A 21141-nucleotide genomic window follows, 5' to 3' on the forward strand; every position below is an offset into this window, starting at 1 on the left:
GACGTGCGCGACGCGCACAGTGAAAGCGCACAACCTCGGCGCATACACTAGAAAGTGGGCGGAACACAGGGCGTAACGCGCGGAATGGGGAACAACTCGCGAAAACAAGGGCGTAACTGGGGATGTACTGCAGGGAAGCAGACGGAACGCCCACACGCACCCGAGCCACACGTATTCATGGAATCGAATAGGGCAAAGCCACGCACAGCGAAAGACACGCACAAGCCGAAACACGTCCGCCACACGAAGGCAGGCGGTAGCGTCCCTGCGCGTTACAAAAGTGGCAACATACAGCAATTGGGCCTGTGCGAGCGGGGCACGTCTATATCGGGGGTTCGCGTGAAGTTCCTCACGCGATCGGGCCTGGGGGAGCGGGCTACGTGTATTTCAGGGGTTCGCGTGAAGTTTCTCACGCGATCGGGCCTGGGGGAGCGGGCTATGTGTATTTCAGGGGTGCGCGTGAAGTTTATCACGCGATCGGGCCTGGGGGAGCGGGCTACGTGTATTTCAGGGGTGCGCGGGAAGTTCCACACGCGATTGGCCTGGGCGCGTGTATTTCAGGGGTGCGTGGGAAGTTCCACACGCGATTGGCCTGGGCGCGTGTATTTCAGGGGTGCGCGGGAAGTTCCACACGCGATTGGCCTGGGCGCGTGTATTTCAGGGGTGCGCGGGAAGTTCCACACGCGATTGGCCTGGGCGCGTGTATTTCAGGGGTGCGCGCAAAGTTTTACACGCGATTGGGCCTGGGGGAGCGGGCTACGTGTATCTCAGGGGTTCGCGTGAAGTTTCTCACGCAATCGGGCCTGGGGGAGCGGGCTACGTGTATTTCAGGGGTCCGCGTAAAGTTTCTCACGCGATCGGGCCTGGGGGAGCGGGCTACGTGTATTTCAGGGGTTCACGTGAAGTTTCTCACGCCATCGGGCCTGGGGGAGCGGGCTACGTGTATTTCAGGGGTGCGCGTGAAGTTCCACACGCGATTGGGCTGCGTGCGGGTATTACAGGGGTGCGCACAAAGTTTTACACGCGATTTCAGCAGGGTACGTGTATTTCAGGGGTGCCGGGGAGTCCTACATGTGATTTGCCAGTGTGGGTCCTCCCAGGTGTTCCCTGTACACGCTCCACGGCCCCTGCAGGCAGCCCACACCACAGGGGACTACCCTGCATCCCTGGTCATGTCCCGCACGCAGCCCACCCAACATGGGCATGCCCCCCAGCAAAGGCACATGTCTCCTTGCACCAATGATCACCAACTCATGTCCCCTTGCACCCCCACCCCCAGCATTGCGGGGCACCTGCCAGCAGGCCCCCACCCATGTCTCCCACCACCCCCACCCCCCAGCACTGTGGGGCACCTGCCAGCAGGCCCCCACCCATGTCCAACTCATGTTCCCCACCACCCCCACCCCCCAGCACTGTGGGGCACCTGCCAGCAGGCCCCCACCCATGTCCAACTCATGTCTCCCACCACCCCCACCCCCCAGCAGTGCAGGGGCACCTGCCAGCAGGCCCCCACCCATGTCCAACTCATGTTCCCCACCACCCCCACGCCCCAGCACTGTGGGGCACCTGCCAGCAGGCCCCCACCCATGTCCAACTCATGTTCCCCACTACCCCCACCCCCCAGCACTGTGGGGCACCTGCCAGCAGGCCCCCACCCATGTCCAACTCATGTTCCCCACCACCCCCAACCCCCAGCACTGTGGGGCACCTGCCAGCAGGCCCCCAACCATGTCACCCTGCCCCCAGGTCCTGACGATACACAATCATGGCAGTAATGGGCAGCATACCCAGCACAAACACCCAGCCAAGGATTGCATCCACCCACATAGAAAATGCAATTACATGATACAACCCCAATGGCAAGTATGTAAATGAACACATGTCCGTCACACACACATACACAATGGGTGCAAGTGAATGTCAAAACCCATATCATGACATGCATGAAACCAATGAGAAAATACCACAAAAGAAAGTTATAAAAACATGTATTCTCGAAGAAAATGAAGTAAACTAATCAAACATACAACAATGGGGATAACAAAATAAATTGTCCATGTCCGATAAGTAATGTAAAAATCCAAAAAACAAAGGAATCCAAAAACTAATGTTGTCCAAAGCAAAATCATGGTGAAAAAAAATAAGGAAAAACCATTGCCTCATGGTGATCACAAATATAAATCAAAAAAATGTATTTAAAAAAATCCAACTACACACAAGAATATTCCAGGGTCCATGAGCCCAACACTATAAATGAAACCTACTACTACCTAATAAAAAAACAATATACAGAAAAGTGGCCATTGTCCGAGCGGTCCAAAAAAATCTCAAAAAATAAAGGAAACCTAACACTAACTAACTAAAGAACTATATACAATGGCAGCGGGCAAGTCCTGCGGCTCACTCTGTGATGTTGCCGGCCAGGGCATCATCGAACTCCATGTCGATGTCCTGGAGGCGGGACTCTGTCCTGGCCCCGAGGTCTCGCAGGGATAACCCCATGTTCACCTCAAACTCCCTGCGAGCTTCCTCGAGGCACTAAGCCCGCCTCAACGCCCGACGCATGGAGAACTCCGCCCTGACCATGGTGAGCCGCTCCTCTTCCGGCCGCTGCCGCTCCGCACCTATCCGCTGGACCAACTGCTCCCACACGGAAGACACTACCATCCCAGGGTTCTCCTGCCCTCCGGCCGATGCCTGCCCCTCTGATCTTGATGGCCCCGAGCCATGATGCCTCCCACGTCGAGCCTGCTGCTGCCTCCGACGCCACTGCCTCTGCCAGCACGACGGCATCCAGGATGATGGAAACCACCGACGCCGTCGTGCACGTGCCCTGCCCGATGATGCCGTCACATCCTCCATCTGCTGGGGTCCAGTTGCTGTGTTGTCCACCCCTGCTGGACCTCTGACTCCCGACTGTGGCAGGGATGGGATCCCCACCGAGCTGGCTGCATTGGTCAGGGCAGGTCCACAGGGGGCCCTAGTGGCATCTGGGCCGGAAGACGGCAAGGAGAACGACTGGCGTATAGTCTCCACAGAGGAGGAGAGGGCCGCCAGATTGGCCGACACATGCAGGAAACCCCCGAACATGGCCGATCCCAATTGGGCCACATCGGCACGGTGCTCTTCGTGATGACGTGCGTGCTCCTCCTGGGAAGCACGCACGGCATCACGAATCACAGCCGTGCGCATCGCGACCCCAATCAGGACCTTCTCCACACGGCCAGGGGTCCCCTCGTCCGCAGGTGGAGGGGAGTCAGATGACATGGACATCCCCTCTACCTGCGGACGGGCCTGGGACGGGGCATCCCTGCTGGTGCAAGGTGGTGCACCCACAGGTTCCGGGACAGCGACATGCACAGGCCCCTCCACGGTGACCTGTGCTGCCTCCTGCCCCTGCCCCTGGACTGCACCACTTGCACCAGCAGGGATGCCCCCAGCAGGCCCCATGTGCGCCTCAGTGGCGGCCTCCTCCTCCTCCACCAACCTGAATGGCTCCTCGCCGTCTACCGCCGTAGCAGGCCCCTGTGGGGGCTCACCCACCCCTTCCGCTGCAGCCGTGGGGGCATCCCCGCCGCCTTGCTCCACAGCGCCGTCTCCGCCCTCTCCTTCACTAGCCGCTGCGTAGAGGGAGACATAGAACACAAGCATCAGGGTACTGTACAATGGTCCCCTAGACAGGAAGCAATAGCAGATGAGTGCCACTGTCAATGTACACTTCCATCATGTCACACCACAACACATGTGTCAGTCCAGGCAAAACACACACAGTGACAGTCATGGTGCGTGCCATGGACATTTCAATGCATGTCCAATGGACTCTCGAATCATACAATGTAATGGGACTCACATGCATCATGGGTCATGCCTATCACATGCACACACTTCACCTCAGTCACATCCATATGGCCCCGTACACCCCAATCACAGTGCATACAAGGATGACTAGGCTGCATCAGTGAATCTGTACATTGTCACAGACATGTGTCATGCATCCATGGCACTCACAAGTCACAGACACGCAGGTCAGGCACACAGACATGGATACCACATATGTATCTGGCATCAGCACCCATCCCTCGCCCCCACCCATGTCCAGGAACAGAGACTGCCATGCTCTCATGTGTGCAATCTGCACAGGGCTCCCCATGTCGCATTCAAACACATGCAACAACCGTGCGGTACACACATTACAGGTCGCACATGCATTCCCATGATGTCCCTGCACACATACATGCGTACATGGCCTATGTCACACATGCAGGCAAGTATCAGACAACCAGCACACTGCAACATGCCCTGTCTCACACAGCAATGCTTGGCCACTTACCGCTCAACTCCAGACGGGTCTCCCTCTCAAGGACCTGGGCGTGGAGCGCTGGGTGTGCGCTTTCCAGGACCCTCAACTGGATGGAACTCATGCGGCCCCGGCCCCCCTCCGCGAGGCGCCGGGCCTTCATGAGGGTCCTGGACCTCAAGTCCTCCCAGCGCTTCTTGACCTTCTGGATGGTGCGGGTTGCCACCCCCTCCGCGTTGATGGCAACCACACAGTCGGCCCAGATCCTCTCCCGTCCTTCCCTGTTGGCGCGGGACGATCCGAAGAGGGCATCATACTGCCCCAGGACTTGCTCCACCAGGACACCAACTTCGGTGGCAGTGAAGCTGGTGCCCCTCTGCCCCTCTGGCCGGGGGTTGCCACTGGGGTCAGATGTGGATGTGCCCGACATGGCAACCCCAGGGGCAGGAGTGGGTGGGCAACTGGGTCCTGGGGCTGGGCTGTGGAGCGATGTTATTCGAGTCGGGAGTCTTCTGTACCAGCAGGGGTGGACACAGCAACTGGACCCCTGCAGATGGCTGATGTGCAGGCACCAAATGGCAGGGCACGGTGGCAGCAGCTAGACAGGCAGGCAGGCAGCAGCAGATGGCACTGGGGGGGCAGTGATTCGGCCTTCTGGGCAGGAGCGTGGTCTTCCGTGTGTTTTCGCGTGGCCAGCTTGATACGGAGTGATTGGGCACGTGAAAAATCTGCACGTCAGCATGTAATTCGAGGAAAGACCCTTAGCGCGTAAGCGCGTCAGCACGCGTACGCGATTTCATTGGACCAAAGGCCCTTACAGCGTAAGCGCGTCTGTGACGTTTTGCGCACGGGCGTTGCCCTGGCAGGGCTTGAAGATCCCGCGTGCCTTTATGTTCTGTACGTGCTTTTCGTGCGGTGCGTGTGTTTTCCATCCGTTGGGGTTCACACGCTATTACTTCACAGCGGGTGTTGGCTACGCGTTCTACTACACGCAAGGCAGACGGTGAGTGGTACCCCGCTCCCCCAGGCCCGATCGCGTGAGAAACTTCACGCGAACCCCTGAAATACACGTAGCCCGCTCCCCCAGGCCCGATCGCGTGAGAAACTTCACGCGAACCCCTGAAATACACATAGCCCGCTCCCCCAGGCCCGATCGCGTGAGAAACCACCCGCGAGCCCCTGAAATACACGCGCCCAGGCCAATCGCGTGTGGAACTTCCCGCGCACCCCTGAAATACACGCGCACAGGCCAATCGCGTGTAAAACCTCGCGCGCACCCCTGGAATACACGCGCCCAGGCCAATCGCGTGTGGAACTTCCCGCGCACCCCTGAAATACACGCGCACAGGCCAATCGCGTGTGGAACTTCCCGCGCACCCCTGGAATACACGCGCCCAGGCCAATCGCGTGTGGAACTTCCCGCGCACCCCTGAAATACACGCGCACAGGCCAATCGCGTGTGGAACTTCCCGCGCACCCCTGAAATACACGCGCCCAGGCCAATCGCGTGTGGAACTTCTCACGCACCCCTGAAATACACGCACACGCTCCCCCAGGGCCGATCGCGTGTGAAACCACCCGCGAGCCCCTGAAATACACGCGCCCAGGCCAATCACGTGTGGACCTTCCCGCGCACCCCTGAAATACACACGCACAGGCCAATCGCGTGTGGAACTTCCCGCGCACCCCTGAAATACACGCGCCCAGGCCAATCACGTGTGGAACTTCCCGCGCACCCCTGAAATACACGCGCACAGGCCAATCGCGTGTGGAACTTCCCGCGCACCCCTGTAATACGCGTACCCTGCTCGCACGGGGCCAATCGCGTGAGGTACTTCCCGCGCACCCGCTTGCCGTGCTGGTACAGGGTTAGCACAGCCCTTTGCGCTGGATTGGGGATTTTGATGGCTTTTCCCTGCGCGGAAGGCGTTCTTGGGGGCGTAACTGGCGCTGCTGCAAGGTCGCTGCGCCACTGTGCGCCACGGCTGGTTTTGGTGGCTGGAATCCATGAATACGCTGTGCGCGGAAATGGGTTTTGGCGCACGCGGCTGGCGCAGGGATTCGCACGCGCACACTGTGCGCCAGCCGCGTGCGCCACTTGTGCGCTGAATTCTATGAATTACCCCCTAAATGGTTTACTCCCAAAAAATGTTATGCTGCCAACTTTCGAAATGTATGTTGTAAAAAAAAAAATGACTACCATTTGGAGCACTGATTAAGAGTTATACAAAAAATGTTGCTGGAAAAAACAGCAACTTTGAAGGTTTTCCCTCAACTGGCGATTCTATAGTTTAAATGAATTGTAGATATGTTAAGTTTGCTTCCCTCCTTACATGTCTTTTAAATAAGATGCATCAATTTTCGCTAGAAGTCGGGAAGAGCAGCAATACACGCAGGACATTTGTTTATTTAATGAGCATAGGTTAGGCGCCTATACAACAAAATGGTGTTTCCAAGCGCCACAAGACAAGTGGGGAGGGAACAGGGGAGTAAATAAAATGACAAAGAAGCCGTAAATATACATTTGTGGTCCTACGAAGCCCTCTGACATTCGGACAGGCAAGTGCAGTGAAGAGCAGGAGAAAAAAAAGGGAGTAAGATATGGGAAATTGCTGGTGGCAGCCCGTGAGGGAAGTGCCAAGGGGAGCCAGGGGAGGAGGCCGCTGGCTAAGTGCCAAGGTGGAGGAATATCAGGGTTGGGATGCACAGCGCCAGGTAGGGCAGTGCTGGGGGGGGGGTATCACTGGGTTCTGGAGGCAACTGGGCAGCGGCCTGGTAGTCTGTGAAGTTCATGAGGGTCCAGGTAGCCAGTCTCAGTGGCATTGGGGTGATTAGCAGGGAAGGGATAGAAAGAAAGAGTCAGATAAAAGCAGAGTTTTGAGAACTTTCCGGAACTTAAGAAGGTCTGCCTCAAGTCTGAGGGCATCAGGTAATAAAATCGCAGCAAAAATGTCACCATTAAAAAAATTGCTGTAAAAATGCTGTGGTTTGACCCGGTAAAGGTGTACCTCATTATACCATTTAAGGGGAGCGGGGGTGTATTCACGGCCATTTGTGCACCGATTTTAAGACTTGGAACCGTCTGAGACAGCAGGGAGGCTGTTCCAAAAAGCAGAACCAACCAAAGAGAGAGATATGCCACCTACCCTCTGCTTGGTGAAGCATTTCACAAGCAGAGTTAGGCGAGCGGAGGGCTCTAGCAGGGAAGTATTTAGAAAGAGAAAGTTGGAGATAGCATGGTTTAGGCCCCAGAAATCCCTGTGAATGATGCAAAGGGTCTTGAATTTGATGCTTGCAGTGACCTGGAGACTGTGGAGAGATCCGGTCCCTGGACTTGAGTCCTTGGATAGATCTTGGAGCCCTATGATGGATTAGATGGAGAGGACGTTAGTGAGGAAAGGGGGAGATTGAGAAAGGGCTGTTGCAGTAGTGCAGCCTAGAGAGGACCAGAGCCCTGGAAACATTGAACTTCTGGGGGAAGGTGAGGAGAGGGAGAATGTCTCTAAGGAAGTAAAGCTGAAAGTGGGGCTTTGTGGCAAGATCCGAGATGTGAGGGGTGAAGGAGAGAGAAGATTCGAAGATGAACACAAGGTTTTTGGCCTCACAGGATAGTGAGGGTAGGAGGGAAACAGGGCACAGGTGTACTGGAATTAAGACAGAGGTCATTAGCCGCACATCATACCCGGATACTGGAGAGACATCAGGAATGAGAAGAGGTAGTAGAAGAAAGTTTGGAGGAAAGTAGTGTGTCATCAGTGTAACACTGGAAAATAGGAGAGAAGGAGGAGATCAGGTGAGCAAGAGGGGTAAGATAGATATTGTATAGCCATGGCGATAGGATAGAGCCCTGTGGTGGCGCCACAGGTGGAGAGTGAATTGATGGAGAATAAAGGTCCCAGCTGCAACTAGGAGGGGCGGTTAGTAAGAAAGAGGTTTGCCAATCTAGTGCCCGATCTGTGATGCAGAGGGAATCATGAAGCCGTTTTATGAGGATAGAATGGTTGATCATGTCAAAGGCAGAGAAGAGATTGAGGAGAATGAGAACAGCAGAAGAGTTAGAGTCAAGATTTGTGAGCAAGTCTTCACGTGTGTTCAGGGGAGCAGTTTCCATACCTTTGAATGCCACGGAATCCAGATTGATGTCATGGAGGGAGCCTGCAAGTTCACTGTGGAGGATCGGTTGGGAGAGGACATGCAGGAAGTAGGACTTGCAGCCAAGGTAGATTACCAGTTATTGCTGCTGGATGAGTGATCAACCTGCACAGATGCAAGAAATGGTAATAAAGGTCAAGCCTTAAGGATTTAATTCGATTTATCATTGCTTTCGGCGGATGAGTTTTCTCAAGCGCTCCCAGGGTAAGATATTGCTTTAAGATGGCATGCAGGGCTCAATAGGCGCTGCCACCTTAATGGTGCCCAGGGTACTAAGAATAATACAGCAAGTCCTTAAAAACTGGAGCCTTGCAAGGATACAGGATCGGCACTGTAAGGAAGGCATGGTATCGAAGGTATCTCCTTGTGTTAAATCTTGGAACTGCTGCTTTCTCATGTGCTTTTTCTCACTCTGAGTGTGCTTTTGTGCTCCGCCTTTTATCTGTGTAGGGGAAGTGTGATGGGAGTCAGATGTGTGTAATGATCAGCGATTGTCGGTTTTTGCCTGACCTTGGTGTTGGGACATGTTAGGTATACACCTCTGGTGTTTGTCTGTTGTCGCTCACGATTAACTGTCCGTAAGAAAGTGTTTGTGTCGGGAAAGGGGTAGGGGGTTGTGCCTCTAGATATCCTACTTGGCAGGATGGGGAAAAGGTGTTAAATGGAAGGGGATACCGTGTCTCACCCTTCGGTGTCCCACTTCCAGTCCCCGAAGACCCCTCATCCAGTTGATCCTCCAACATCGGTTCACCCCCAGGAACTGGTTCCAATAGCGATGGCCGATGTCCTGGCCACCTGGGTGACAGATCCCCGGGGACTAGCGGGTGAGACACCTTCAGGTTTCTCACAGCCCTTACCCATATGCTGAGGCAAATCTCTGTCGCTGCCCACCTAAGTTGAATTATCTGCTAAGATTAGAAGTGTTTAGAACGGGGTGCCGTTTAGCTTTGGTTCTTCTTTACAGCTGAGCAAAGCTGCTAAGGCTTCGTGGGAGCCACATAAATTGTCCCAAAATGGATATAATAATTTGGGGTTGAGTGTTGGGTGATGAAGTTCCTCTAATTCAGGGTTCTGCAACCTTTGGCTCTCCAGATGTTTTGGACTACAAATCCCACCATTCTGAGCCAGCATAATCAATTGTGAGGGATCATTGGAGCCGCAACAATGGGATCATGGGAGTGCAAAACATCCAGAGAGCCGCAGTTTGCAGATCCCTGCGTGTACTTGATCTGCCTACCTCGTGCCAACATTTACTACAAAATGAGACAGATACAAAGGTCATCAGGTAACACGTTGCTAAATCAAAGGTTAGCTTTCGCACATGGACCCCCAAATTCCTAACTCACTGTGGGATCCCAGCTTCTGTGATAGTTTGCCTCTGCTCTAGTAGGGATGATTCTTAAATTGCTAAGCGATTCTGATTTTTGCAGGTGGGGGAAATGAACCAAAGCCCTCAGCCCTTTGTCGTTCTGACTGGAACTGCTTTGCCCTCTGGCGAGGGACCAGGTGGCAGAGCACAGAGGGCATTCCGCTGGTTGCCCACCTTGCATCAGCAGATCATGATCACTTTTTTTGCAGGTCAATTTTTCACAACCCCTTTATCCGCTCCCGTTCCGCCTTCCCCCTTACTTTTTGGAGGGGTTGGGGGTCATCCCTTCCTACCATTAGACAGTGGGACACCACTGTGAACTTTTGATTTTCTTTCTAAAATGTGATGCAAACTCCTTTACCACTGAAACCTTTCTGCCATAAAGTGACCGGCTCCTTCTTCAGCTTATGAAAGAATCCCAACGGCTCCCAACTAAAGGCCCAACTCTTAAAGGTTCCCTTGGTTGACCATGCGCGTTGACCGAGGTAGCATGTAGCGCGCTCACTCCATAAGGAGCTAACCCTTTTGGGAAAGAACGTTACGTTCCTGCTCTTCTCATCAAGCAGTGTGTGCAATTCTTTAAAACCAAAGATCCAAGTTGTGTTCAATTATGTATAAAGACCAGTTCATAACATTTCCTAAACTATAATATTTCATATCTTATTTCACCAGTTTTTCTCTTTCCTCCCCTAGATTGCCTTCTTGGGCCACAAGAGGAAGTGCCGAAAGCGGATCATATAAGTGGCGGCAAACCTTTGAAAGGAGTTCCTTCCTGCACCATGCTGAATGGACACCCTGTGCATGGACATGCAATGATACAAATATCCATGGAGGATGCACAACTCCTGCCCCCACAGACCTAAATTACCCTACCTGTCCCCAGGCAGGACTACAGAACCTTCTCTTCTATTATTTCGCCGGCCAAACAGAGTGGGGCTGGTCAGCGGAAGTACCGGCCAAAACAATGGGTGGCCCTAGTCTGGAACATACCTCATCTCTCAAGTGGCCGCATTTTGGGAGTTGGCCAGCACTGATCATGAAAGCTGACAATAAAATGGGTCTCCCAATTTAGACACGTTCTGTGCATTCAAGAGAAAGAAAGTGGACCAGGAGGACAGTACAAAGGAGAGGATTTCAAACCAGAGAACATCCCAAGGACACAGAGACCAGCTTGATAAACTATGAACTGCGAAACAATATAGCCCCAATCCTCATCAATAGACAGCAGTCACACGTATGACTTACACAAAGAGAGTGGATTTTGTACCATGAAATGATATTGACCACTGATCTCTTGCACACCATAAATAATTGTCTCAACGGGTCCGTAGGTGAACTAACCCCACAACCTAATGGCAGTACATTTATTGACCCTGAAAGGCTGTAAAAACCGAGTTTCTTCTGACAGCATTAGAAACGGCCATCTGCAGGCTACTGGTGCCCGCAGTGAGTGCAGAACTCCAAATGAGCCATCTTACTCCCTGGATAATATGTATGTGTGTGGACCCCATTATTAGACGATGCATGTAAAAGGTAGACTACCTCACATGCAGGGGCTCCAATGACCCCCACACTCCTACAGACGACCTCCTAGGTCTAGTGTACTTAACAGATTCCTACCCTATCTATCTTCTATCACCAACCATGCTGGGGATTTTTGCACTCCACAATCAGGGGGTTGTCCACATGGCTAACCTGCCTGGTAACTACTAAGCACAAACAGATTTTCACATTGACACACAGGTAACTGCCTTTCCGCTATCCGACTAACACACCCTGCCCTCTTTTCTTACAGAACCATGCGCAGCGATGCCAACATTATTGGCAGAGAGGTGCTATATATGATCACTTTACATTACCTTGCCAACACAGATCAATGGGGCAGTGGGAGATGCTCTCTCCAAGTGATCTCTCGACATAAAGGCCCAGTCCTACTGGCAGTAGATAACCGTGGCACTTTTCATGACTGTGCTCGCCCAGCCCTTTTCTTCACCAGGTATCAAAATGGGGTCTAGATAGAAAACTCTTATTCGCAAACAACCTTTTATCAGGCTTAGAATTTCCTCATCCAAAGAGTACCTAGAACACTGCTGCTTCTTGCATTTAATGTCTACCTGTGATCTTCAACCAATTAAAAAAAAAACACACACACACGTGCAGTGGCCACTAGCCACTATGCAATATTCATAGAATGCGCAGATTGACTTACAGCTGCGCTCGAATCCGTACATCAGAAAAACATGGGTACCAACATGTGACTGGTTGCTACGAAGGGCAACATTTTGCTATTCTGCACACACTGAATCCTTAACCCTAATGCTGTAAAAGTGTGACAATTTGCGGTATACAGTTGTGACCACCTTGAAGTAGTTAGTTAAAGCACTTGGTTAGTGTTTAGGTTGTTTAAAGTAGCATGTAGGCACCTTGTTTTGTAGTACAGCTGGTGTACCTATGACGGAAGCTCAGAGAAGGCCTTGCCAGTGCTCTAATACATACAGACAGACTTCACAGGCTCTCTGATGTTCTACATATATGTGTACCAGACTTCCTGGGAAGAACCTGCTTGGTGAGGAGAGGTACATTTTGTCACTTCAGCCGCACAGCAGTAATCTACATGTCTACATATAAAGCATCTGCTCAACATGTAGCATTCTAAAGCCCACCAAAGCTAATACTGCGGACAAACCAGTACCCACTCCCCTCAACTAAAATCAACAGAAGCAGTTGGTGAATATTTTGATTTAAGGGACGCAGATAAACAAAATGAAGGTATGGGTGGTGGTTCTGTATGCACCCCCCTTAAACCCTGAGAATATTTCTTTTGCATAATTGGTTAAAACTGGCCTTCTCACAGCAACGTTCTGTGGAAAAATTGGGTAAAAGGCCACACAGTTTACAATCGGTTTTCTAGGGTACACATCCAATACATGCCAAGTTGCCAACAGTAGGCTGGAGCATTTTCCAACACATTTTCATGCTGGCTTCGCCACATAAGAACATATACATTTTTGCTTTGGCCATAATACCAAAAGTGAAACTACAAGAAAGCATGTCCATGCTCACTCAGCCAATATATGCCAGTTTCCCCTTATTGACTTTGCCCAGAAAGCTAATAACAAATTCCATGTAACTGTAAGAAAACATGTACATACTGACTGCACCGATATAGGCCAATATGGCTCCCTAAGAAAATGTATCATGTTGGCTTTGTCCATAATTCAGTAAAACATGCAATCTTTGGCGTTCTCAATCAGGTGAGTGTGTGCTATTGTGACCCTCCTGGGTCTTATTTCGTTTTATTTTGCACCTGCTCTGCAGCGCTCCAGCGCCTTTCTCCTCTCTCCCTCCTTCCCCTCCCGGTATACATTTCCTGGTTCTTGCTCCCTCCCTCCTCACTGCCCACCCTCCTTCTCCGATTGGTGGTTGGTGGTTCTGCTGCTCATCACTGACCCTCCCAGGGCAGCCCCCTGCCTGTACAGCCCCTGCAGCTAAGGGCGGCTCATTCAGAGGCAGCTCCTGTTAGAGTCTGCGGGTGTCAGCAGGGGAAGCCAGTGGCCAGCCGTCAACCAGCAGCGACTAAGTAAGGTAGGAGTGGCCCAGGTTAGGGATAGAGCCTCACTCTAACCTGGGAAACCTGGCCACATAGCAGACTATCAGACTTAGGGTTGTGTTCCTCCTTTATTTAAATTGCATTGTGAAAGTATTTAAAATTGAATTGTGAAACCTAGGCCTTTTCCCCACTTACAGAACTTTCAGTCTTAGGTGTGATTTCCTCTGTTATTTAAATTGCATTGTGAAGTAGTACCGTCCTGAGGTTTTTGCCTCCTAACAAAGCATTCATCTAGAAAAAGAATTCTACCATCATCTAAGCTCCTGTCGTCTTGTCCAATTGTCTACTATTGTTTCGTCTCTCTCTGTCGCTTCTGCTGTGTTCTTCCCTAGTGTTTCTCCCCCCTCCTCGCACACCCTTCCTCTTCTCTCCTCTCCTCGCCCTACCTACTCTATGGTGCTCTCTGTCTCTTCTATCTTCTCTAACTGCTTCTCTATCGACTATCCTACTCTTCTCACTAAATCTGGTAGGAAGAAGTTTTAAAAGGACATCCTGGTCTCTAACCCAGGCCTCCCTATCGCGGATACCTATATACCAGTGCTTCCTCCAGGCAAACCCTCACGGACATCTTTTTTGTCGTCCCCTCGCCAGACCTGTGGACTCTTCATATGGTCTCTGTGACATCTGCTTTCTCTTCTTCTCCCATTAATGGTGGCACCTGGTGGGAGACCGTCCTGGCCCCCATCCACTCCAAAGGTCATCATTGATGTCTACCTGAATGGTACCGTCTTGGTCCAAGGCCCTCAGGCCAAACTTCTCCTTTTTGATAGACCCTTCCCGAGCCACATCAATTTCCTTTCCTCTCCTGCGGTCCCTTCTCGTCCCCCCATGGCTTCCTTGCCTCCCCCTGCTGTCTGCTCCTTGGCTACCTTGCCCTCTCCTCCTTCTTCTTCTGCCCCGCCCCTCAGGCTTCTTCTACACCTCCGCAGGGCGTACCTCTGATTTGTACCCCCTCCCCGGAAGTCTTTAAAGGACGGCAACCTTCTCCATATTGCCACTCTCAACTCTTGATCTGCTGTCAAACAGTCCTCTGACATCTGCTGTCTCCTGGAAGAACTTGACCTTGATGTCCTTGGTCTCACCGAGACATGGTTCACGTCCATCTCTGTCACGATCTTTGACACTCTCCTCCCTCATGGCTACAAGATCCTCTCCGCACCCAGATCCAACCGTTCTGGAGGGAGTGTAACCTTCCTCCTCCCTGAGTGAATCCCTGCCTCTGTCATTCCTACGCAGGCCTACTCCCCTTTTGAATGCCTCGTCTGCAGGCTCTCTCTCTCTCTCTCTCTCTCTCTCTCTCCTGGCCATTCCCTTACTGTGGCTGCCATCTATCGGCCACCCAGTCAGATCCCCTCCTTCCTCTCTGAGTGGGCGGACCTCTCCTCTTCCCTCCTGGTCTCGACTACTCAACGCCTCCTACTTGGAGACTTTAACATCCACTTGGATGCTTCCTGTCCTTCCTCTGGACTCTTTTGCGACCTCTGTGACTCTCACTCTCTATTCTCCCCTCTGGCCCGACTCACTCTGCAGGGCACACTCTGGCTGTTCTGATCTCTTCAGAACTTCCCTTTTCAATCCCTCTCACCACTCCTCTCTCCTGGAGTGATCACTTTCTTCTTTCCTCCCAGCTCACCCTCTCTACCCCTCAGGCCAAGCCACCTCCAGCACTGCCACCCACCTTCTCGCTTATCCAACCCATGAAGCGCCACTTTCTCACCCCCCCACCCCCAATCCCCCCTTGGCCGACTCACACCCTGACACAGCCCCTTCCATGCTCCACTCTGCCATATCTGAGATTCTTGATGTTCTTTCCCCTGTCATGAGGATCCGCCTGATGCCCAAAGCCAAGTGTAAATCCTGGTACGACTCTAACCTAGTCACCTTCAAACGCAAGTGCAGGGTGCTGAGAGGAAATGGCATGCTTCCGGTGCATCCTCTGTCAAACTGGACTGCCGCTTGCTCCAAAGGCCATGCCGGCTCCCTGCCCGCACCAAGAAGAGAGCTCACATCCAAGCCTGTGTCCCTGCGGCATCTAACAACTCGGCTAAATCTGCAAAGAACTGGACAATCCTGCTGCAGTCTCTACCTCTCCTGTCCCCTCTCGGCCCTCTGCATGTCTCTGGTTTCTCATTTCAAAAACTCGGGACATCCTGTCCTCTCTCTCTTCCTCTCCCCCTCCTCCCTCTACTCCCTGCTCTTCCTCTGCCCTTCTTCGGTCACCTCTCCTCCATCCTTCTCTGCCTTCCCGTTCTCCCCAGACAAGGTTCCTAGACAAGTCTGATCTATGAAAGCCTCGTAAAAAAAAGATTCACCCCTGTTCCCCCAAAACCATCAAGAACCATATTGACACCCTGGCTCCTGCTCTGGCCAACTTCTGCAACCACTCCTTCGCCACCGAGTGTTCCCTTCCCCCTAAAGCACTCCCTTGTGCACCCTCTTCTTAAGAAACCCACTGCTGACCTGTCCAGCCAGGCTAACCATCGCCCAATCTCCATTACCCCTTTCCTGGGCAAACATCTGGAAAAGCTGGCCATCTCCCAGCTTAATCTTCACACTGAATCTGTTGGTTGTCTCCATGACCAAAGGTCTGGCTTCAAAGCTGGGAGAAGCACGGAAACCGCTCTCCTGAACATCTGTGAAGACATGCTCTCCAACCTTGATTCAAACACCGCCTGTGTCCTCATCTTAATTGATCTCTCTTCTGCCTTTGACACGGTCAACCATGCCATCCTGCTCAACCTCTCGTTGATAATCTGGGTATCACCGATCAGGCCCTGGCTTGGTTGACTTCTTTTCTCTCTGATCGACCATCCCAGGTCCAACTTGGGTCCTTCCTCTATCTCTACCTGTGGTGTTCCCCAGGGGTCTAACTTCTCTGCCTGCCTGCCTGCCTGCCTGTTCAACAAATACCTGGCACTTCTTGCCCACCGCATTGCCGCTCTCTGCCCCAACTTTCAGAGCTATGCAGAGGACACTCCTCATCTCTGTCTGTCTGCTATCCAGGAGTGGTGTGCAGCCAATGATTTCTGCCTTAATGCCATCAAGACTGAGATTCGCCTCATCGGCACACCCGCCCCCTCCTTTCCTGTCACTCTCTGGCCGGCCTCTCTTGGTCCTCTTCCTACTCCCACCTGTGAGGCTAAGAACTTCAGTGTCATCTTTGACTCCACATTCTCCTTCTCTCCTCACATCCCTGACGTCTCTAAGAAATCACACTACCAGCTGTACCTCTTCAGAAGTATTCTTCGTTTCCTCTCCTTCCCCCAGAAGCTCACTGTCTCAAGAGCTCTGGTTCTTTCTAGGCTGGATAACTTCAACAGCCTCTTTCTAAATCTGCCTGCCTCTATTCTCCGCCCTCTGCAACTCATCCAAAACATGACTGCAAGACTTGTCCTTGGCCTCAAGCCCAGGGATCGTATCTCTCCAGGACTGAAATCTCTGCATTGGCACCCAGTGGCTGCGAGCATTAAGTTCAAAACCCTCTGCATTGTTCACAAGGCCTTCTGGGGCCTGGGGTCCTCAATGCCTTCAACTCTCTTTTTCTAAATATCTTCCTTCTTGAGCTCTTCGCTCATCCGCCTCCAACTCCCTTAGGGTCAGTCGCTTCTCCAAGCAACGAGCTGGTGGTAGATCTCTTTCTTCGGCTGGGGTTTCCCTCTGGAACAGGCTCCCTGCCTCTCTGAAACTTGAGGAGAACCATCTCTGGTTCCGGAAGCACCTCAAGACCTTCCTCTTTGCTTCTGCTTTCTCTCCTCCTCTCCCCTGCTGAACTCCTGGCTGAAACTGAAACTGCACTGTTCACCTGGCTACCCTCTGCTCTCGGGCTCAGGTCCCCTCACTGTCAGGTGCACACCTGCACTGCAACCCGGGAAACCCTTGCTCCCCCAGGCTGTTTCTGTATCCCTATAGCCTCCTACCAGCACTTGACACCTGATGCCTGCACTTATTTATTGTATTTATTGTTTTTGTTTATTTACTTTTTATCCTATGTTCTGCACTTCCCCCTCGCACTTTTACTCCCCCACCCCCCTTGCGTGATTTCAATGTCACCTGGCCTAGTAAGATCGTTGTCTCCGTCTTCCCTCTGTTCCCTTCCCCTCCCTTGCCTTGTCAAGCCTTGAAACACTTGTGTATAGGCGCGTTATAAATGCCATATCATATCTCTCTGTAATAAAAAAAGAAAAACGTCGTTATTGGCTGCTTCAATGCCCCTCCCCCACCCACCTACCCGGACGGACACACACACTTATACCCAATCACACACCACAACATACACACTTCTCTCTCATGCACAAGCGCACTTACAGAGACACACCTCCTTGTATGCATGTACAAATACACCCTTGCATACACACAAAACTCAATATAAATTCTTACCTGTTCCTCCAGCTCCAGACTGTACACCACCTCTAAGCTGTTCTCTGGGCCCTCTCACTCCCGCTCACCATGTAGACAGAGGAAGCAGGTGGATGGCCTTCCTGGTTCATGCCATGTGCGGTGGAGCTGAAGCACCAGGAGACCTCAATATGTGGAGATGGAAAAAGCAGCCAAAAGGAGGGATAAATCTCATAATCAAGACCACTCTACTTCTTCCTCCTGTTCTGAGGAGGCTATAAGCCCAATGGGAAGTTACTAGATCACAAAGCAGTGGAACACTTCCTGGCTCATGTCTCCACCTCTATTAAATTCATGTAGCTGGCACCTAACACAGAGCATCCCTTTCTCATGGCTATTTGGGCATGCTTGGTGCAGATCTGCAAAACGTGAAGGGAAACTACGCTTCTGCTGGCTTGGTTCTCAGTAACTCCTCCATAACAGGTGGGGGTGGCATCCTGACACCCATTATGGATGAGCTGAAAGAGAAAATCACAACTTGTTGAATACTCTTGTTCATTAAACATATGGAGAAAAATAGCTCTAAAGCCATTCTTGTAGAACCTGGCATTTTTAGCGCATGTCATTGTCATGATGCCTACCCCCGGGGACCCAGAACAAGTCCAGCTACCCCAGAAGCAGGCATCAAGTTATCCCAAGCAAGCCCAACAACCCCTGCTAGGGGCTATTTGGGTCCATAGGCGCCAGGCTCATAGATTAAAACGTACCTGATGCAGACCATGCTGCAAACTTACCTGATGCAGACCATGCTGCAAGAGCTCCAAGCCAAAAGAGGCTTGGAAGGGACTACTTTACTTAGGGACTATTTTTTTACTCGGGCGGGCCTGGGGAGGAATACTTACCTGGGACTACTTTGGAGGCTATTTAAACCATTCCCGAAGAGCAGCACACGCTTCGCGTTATTCTGCATCCAGCCTTCTGCCACGCCCGCCTCGAGTTTGGAGCTCCTAGAAAAAGGGAGAAAGAAGGTGAAAAGGTTAGAACAAGAGCAGTACCTTTGATCCTTACCTGAATTCCCGATCCATCGCGCCTTCGAGCTGGAAGAAAGAGGCTATTTATGCGCGTTGCCTCGCCTGCTGCAGCGCCGCGCTGAACTCACCGGCCTTCGCAGCATCTTCACATTCCACCGCATCCTCCTGCATGTTCCCGCCGCACTCCGGCACCTAAGGAGAAGACAAGAACAGCAAGGTGAGCCAAGGGAATAAACAGAGGAATATTAGTTACCCCCCCATAGTCTTACCTGATTTTACCACCGGGGGTACTATTCCTCTACACGGGTCGGCGCAGCTTCCACTGCTTCTTTGCCGAACCCCGGCCCCTAGGGGGAAACAAAAGGACAGCAAGGTGAAACAAAGGGACTAACAAGGGGACCCTCCTCACCACTATAGACATACCTGATTTTACCGCCAAATGTATTATTCCCCGAGACTTCATACTTTCTCTCAGTGCCTGAATAAGGGAGAAAGCAACAGGTTACATATTGACATTATTTTATCGAATTGTGTTGGAAAATACAAATCCTTACCAGAATGGTACCGGTTGCCACGAGGAACTCTTCATTAGGGTCAAGCTGCAACCTGCAAGGAATCGGACGAGAGTGAAAGTCAGGCATTTGAACTCTTACGAACTTTATACTTACGGCGTCTTGCCGGGAATCTCGGAGTCAATATTGATTTGGAACTCACCAATTCCTTCGAGCCAGTGAAGCAACTGGTTATCAACGCGCCCCTGCGCTCAATGCAGGATGGAGAGCTCATCTTTTCAAACCATCAGGTGAGACTATAAGAGGGGACATCAAAGGTGATCTGTGGGGAGAACAGCGGGGGTGGGGGGATTTACGCTGAACACCACGGGTGGTTAATTCCCTTTCTCCATTTGCAGAAGAATATTCCTACGGACCAAGCAAACGAAGCTAGGTGGGCCAGTCCAGTCCGTCATCTCGGCCCTACGCGTCACATTGGTGGAGACCGCAGCTGTCCAGTTCCGACCGACGCCTCTGTGGGAGCCAGGTGAGCGTAACAGAACGCGAAGCCTACCCACAAATTCCCACCCGGGCGTTATGGATACCTCAGAGACTGACCAATTGGCCCAATTACCAGGGGAACTGAGGGCTGAAGTGCATTCCGCCCGTCAAGAAACCAATGCTCTTAGGAGAGAACTGATTTTGTCAAAGGAGCGAACTGATGACCTTGCTAGGCAACTATTGCTAAGCCAGGCTGGACAAGCACCGCTACCTGGTTCCGGGGGAAATCCAGCTCCTGTGTTATCGAGTAACCCTGTGCAAATAAACCTACCAGGAAATATTCCATTAGCTCCGCCCGAGCGCTTTGCCGGAGATCCCAAAAGGTTCGCCGTGTTTATGAACCAATGCCGCTTGCACTTTTTATGCAGACCTGGAGCCTTCCCAAACGATCAAGCCAAGGTAGCCTTTGTATTGTCATATCTCAGCGGCAGTGCAGCTGATTGGCCAATTCCACTAGTTACTCAGGATGACCCAATTCTTCAGGATTTTCAGGGCTTTCAAACGAGCCTGGAAAGACTATTTGCCCGGCACTTCCAAGGACAGGCCCTGGATAACGAACTTTTGTCCCTACGACAGGGTAGCCATGACCTTCTATCTGTCATGATGCCTACCTCCAAGGAGCCAGGTCCGACCCAGCAACCCCAGAGGCAGGCATCATTTCCCCCAGGGGAGTGCCAGCGGGCCCAAGCTGGGGCCCTTTGGACACAAGTCCTGGCGCCTTAGGCGCCAGGCTCATGTTGGACCTCTGTCCTGGCGCCTTAGGCGCCAGGCTCATAAAGCTAGACATGTGTTCATGTAGCTAGACATGTGTGCAAGTGTTTTAATGTGCACTTACCTGATGCAGACCATGCTGCCACATCCAGGCCCTCTTGAGGCCTGAATAGGAACTACTTTACCTGTGGGACTACTTTCCACCCGGGTGTGGTCGGGGAAGGATACATACCTGATCGGAGGAAGGATACACACTTGGAACTTCTTCCAAAGCTATTTAAACCACACCCGATCAGCAACTCACGCTTCGCGTTGTTCTGCTCCTCGCATCTGGACGCTCACCGTGTCAGCTCCTGCATCTGGACTTCAGCCACGCCTGTCAGCATCCTGGATCACCTGCAAAGGGAGACAAGAGACCTACCAGCTAATCTGCACCACGGAGACATCACCGACGATCCTGAAAGGGAAGACATCATTTTTAAAAGCATTTTGTTACGATCGCTGCAGCGCTGCATTTCACTCACCTTTCCTGGGTTCCTCCATCTTCAGCAGCGATCATCCGGATACACAGCCACTTCCCAGAG

General features: G+C 52.1%; 1 protein-coding gene across 1 annotated transcript in view; it reads left to right on the plus strand.

Moving 5' to 3' along the window:
- Positions 1-13068, plus strand: part of LOC138447811 (small integral membrane protein 44-like) — a 110139-nt gene extending 97071 nt beyond the window's left edge. Inside the window, exon 3 of the mRNA XM_069604176.1 lies at positions 10512-13068. Within this exon, the coding sequence (XP_069460277.1) occupies positions 10512-10681 (170 nt within the window). The 3' untranslated portion in view covers positions 10682-13068. The remainder of the gene's footprint in view (positions 1-10511) is intronic.
- The last annotated feature ends 8073 nt before the right edge of the window (positions 13069-21141 follow it).

The sequence above is a fragment of the Ambystoma mexicanum genome, chromosome 3q, assembly GCF_040938575.1.
Source record: "Ambystoma mexicanum isolate Mex_15411 chromosome 3q, UKY_AmexF1_1, whole genome shotgun sequence".
Taxonomy (NCBI): Eukaryota; Metazoa; Chordata; class Amphibia; order Caudata; family Ambystomatidae; genus Ambystoma; species Ambystoma mexicanum.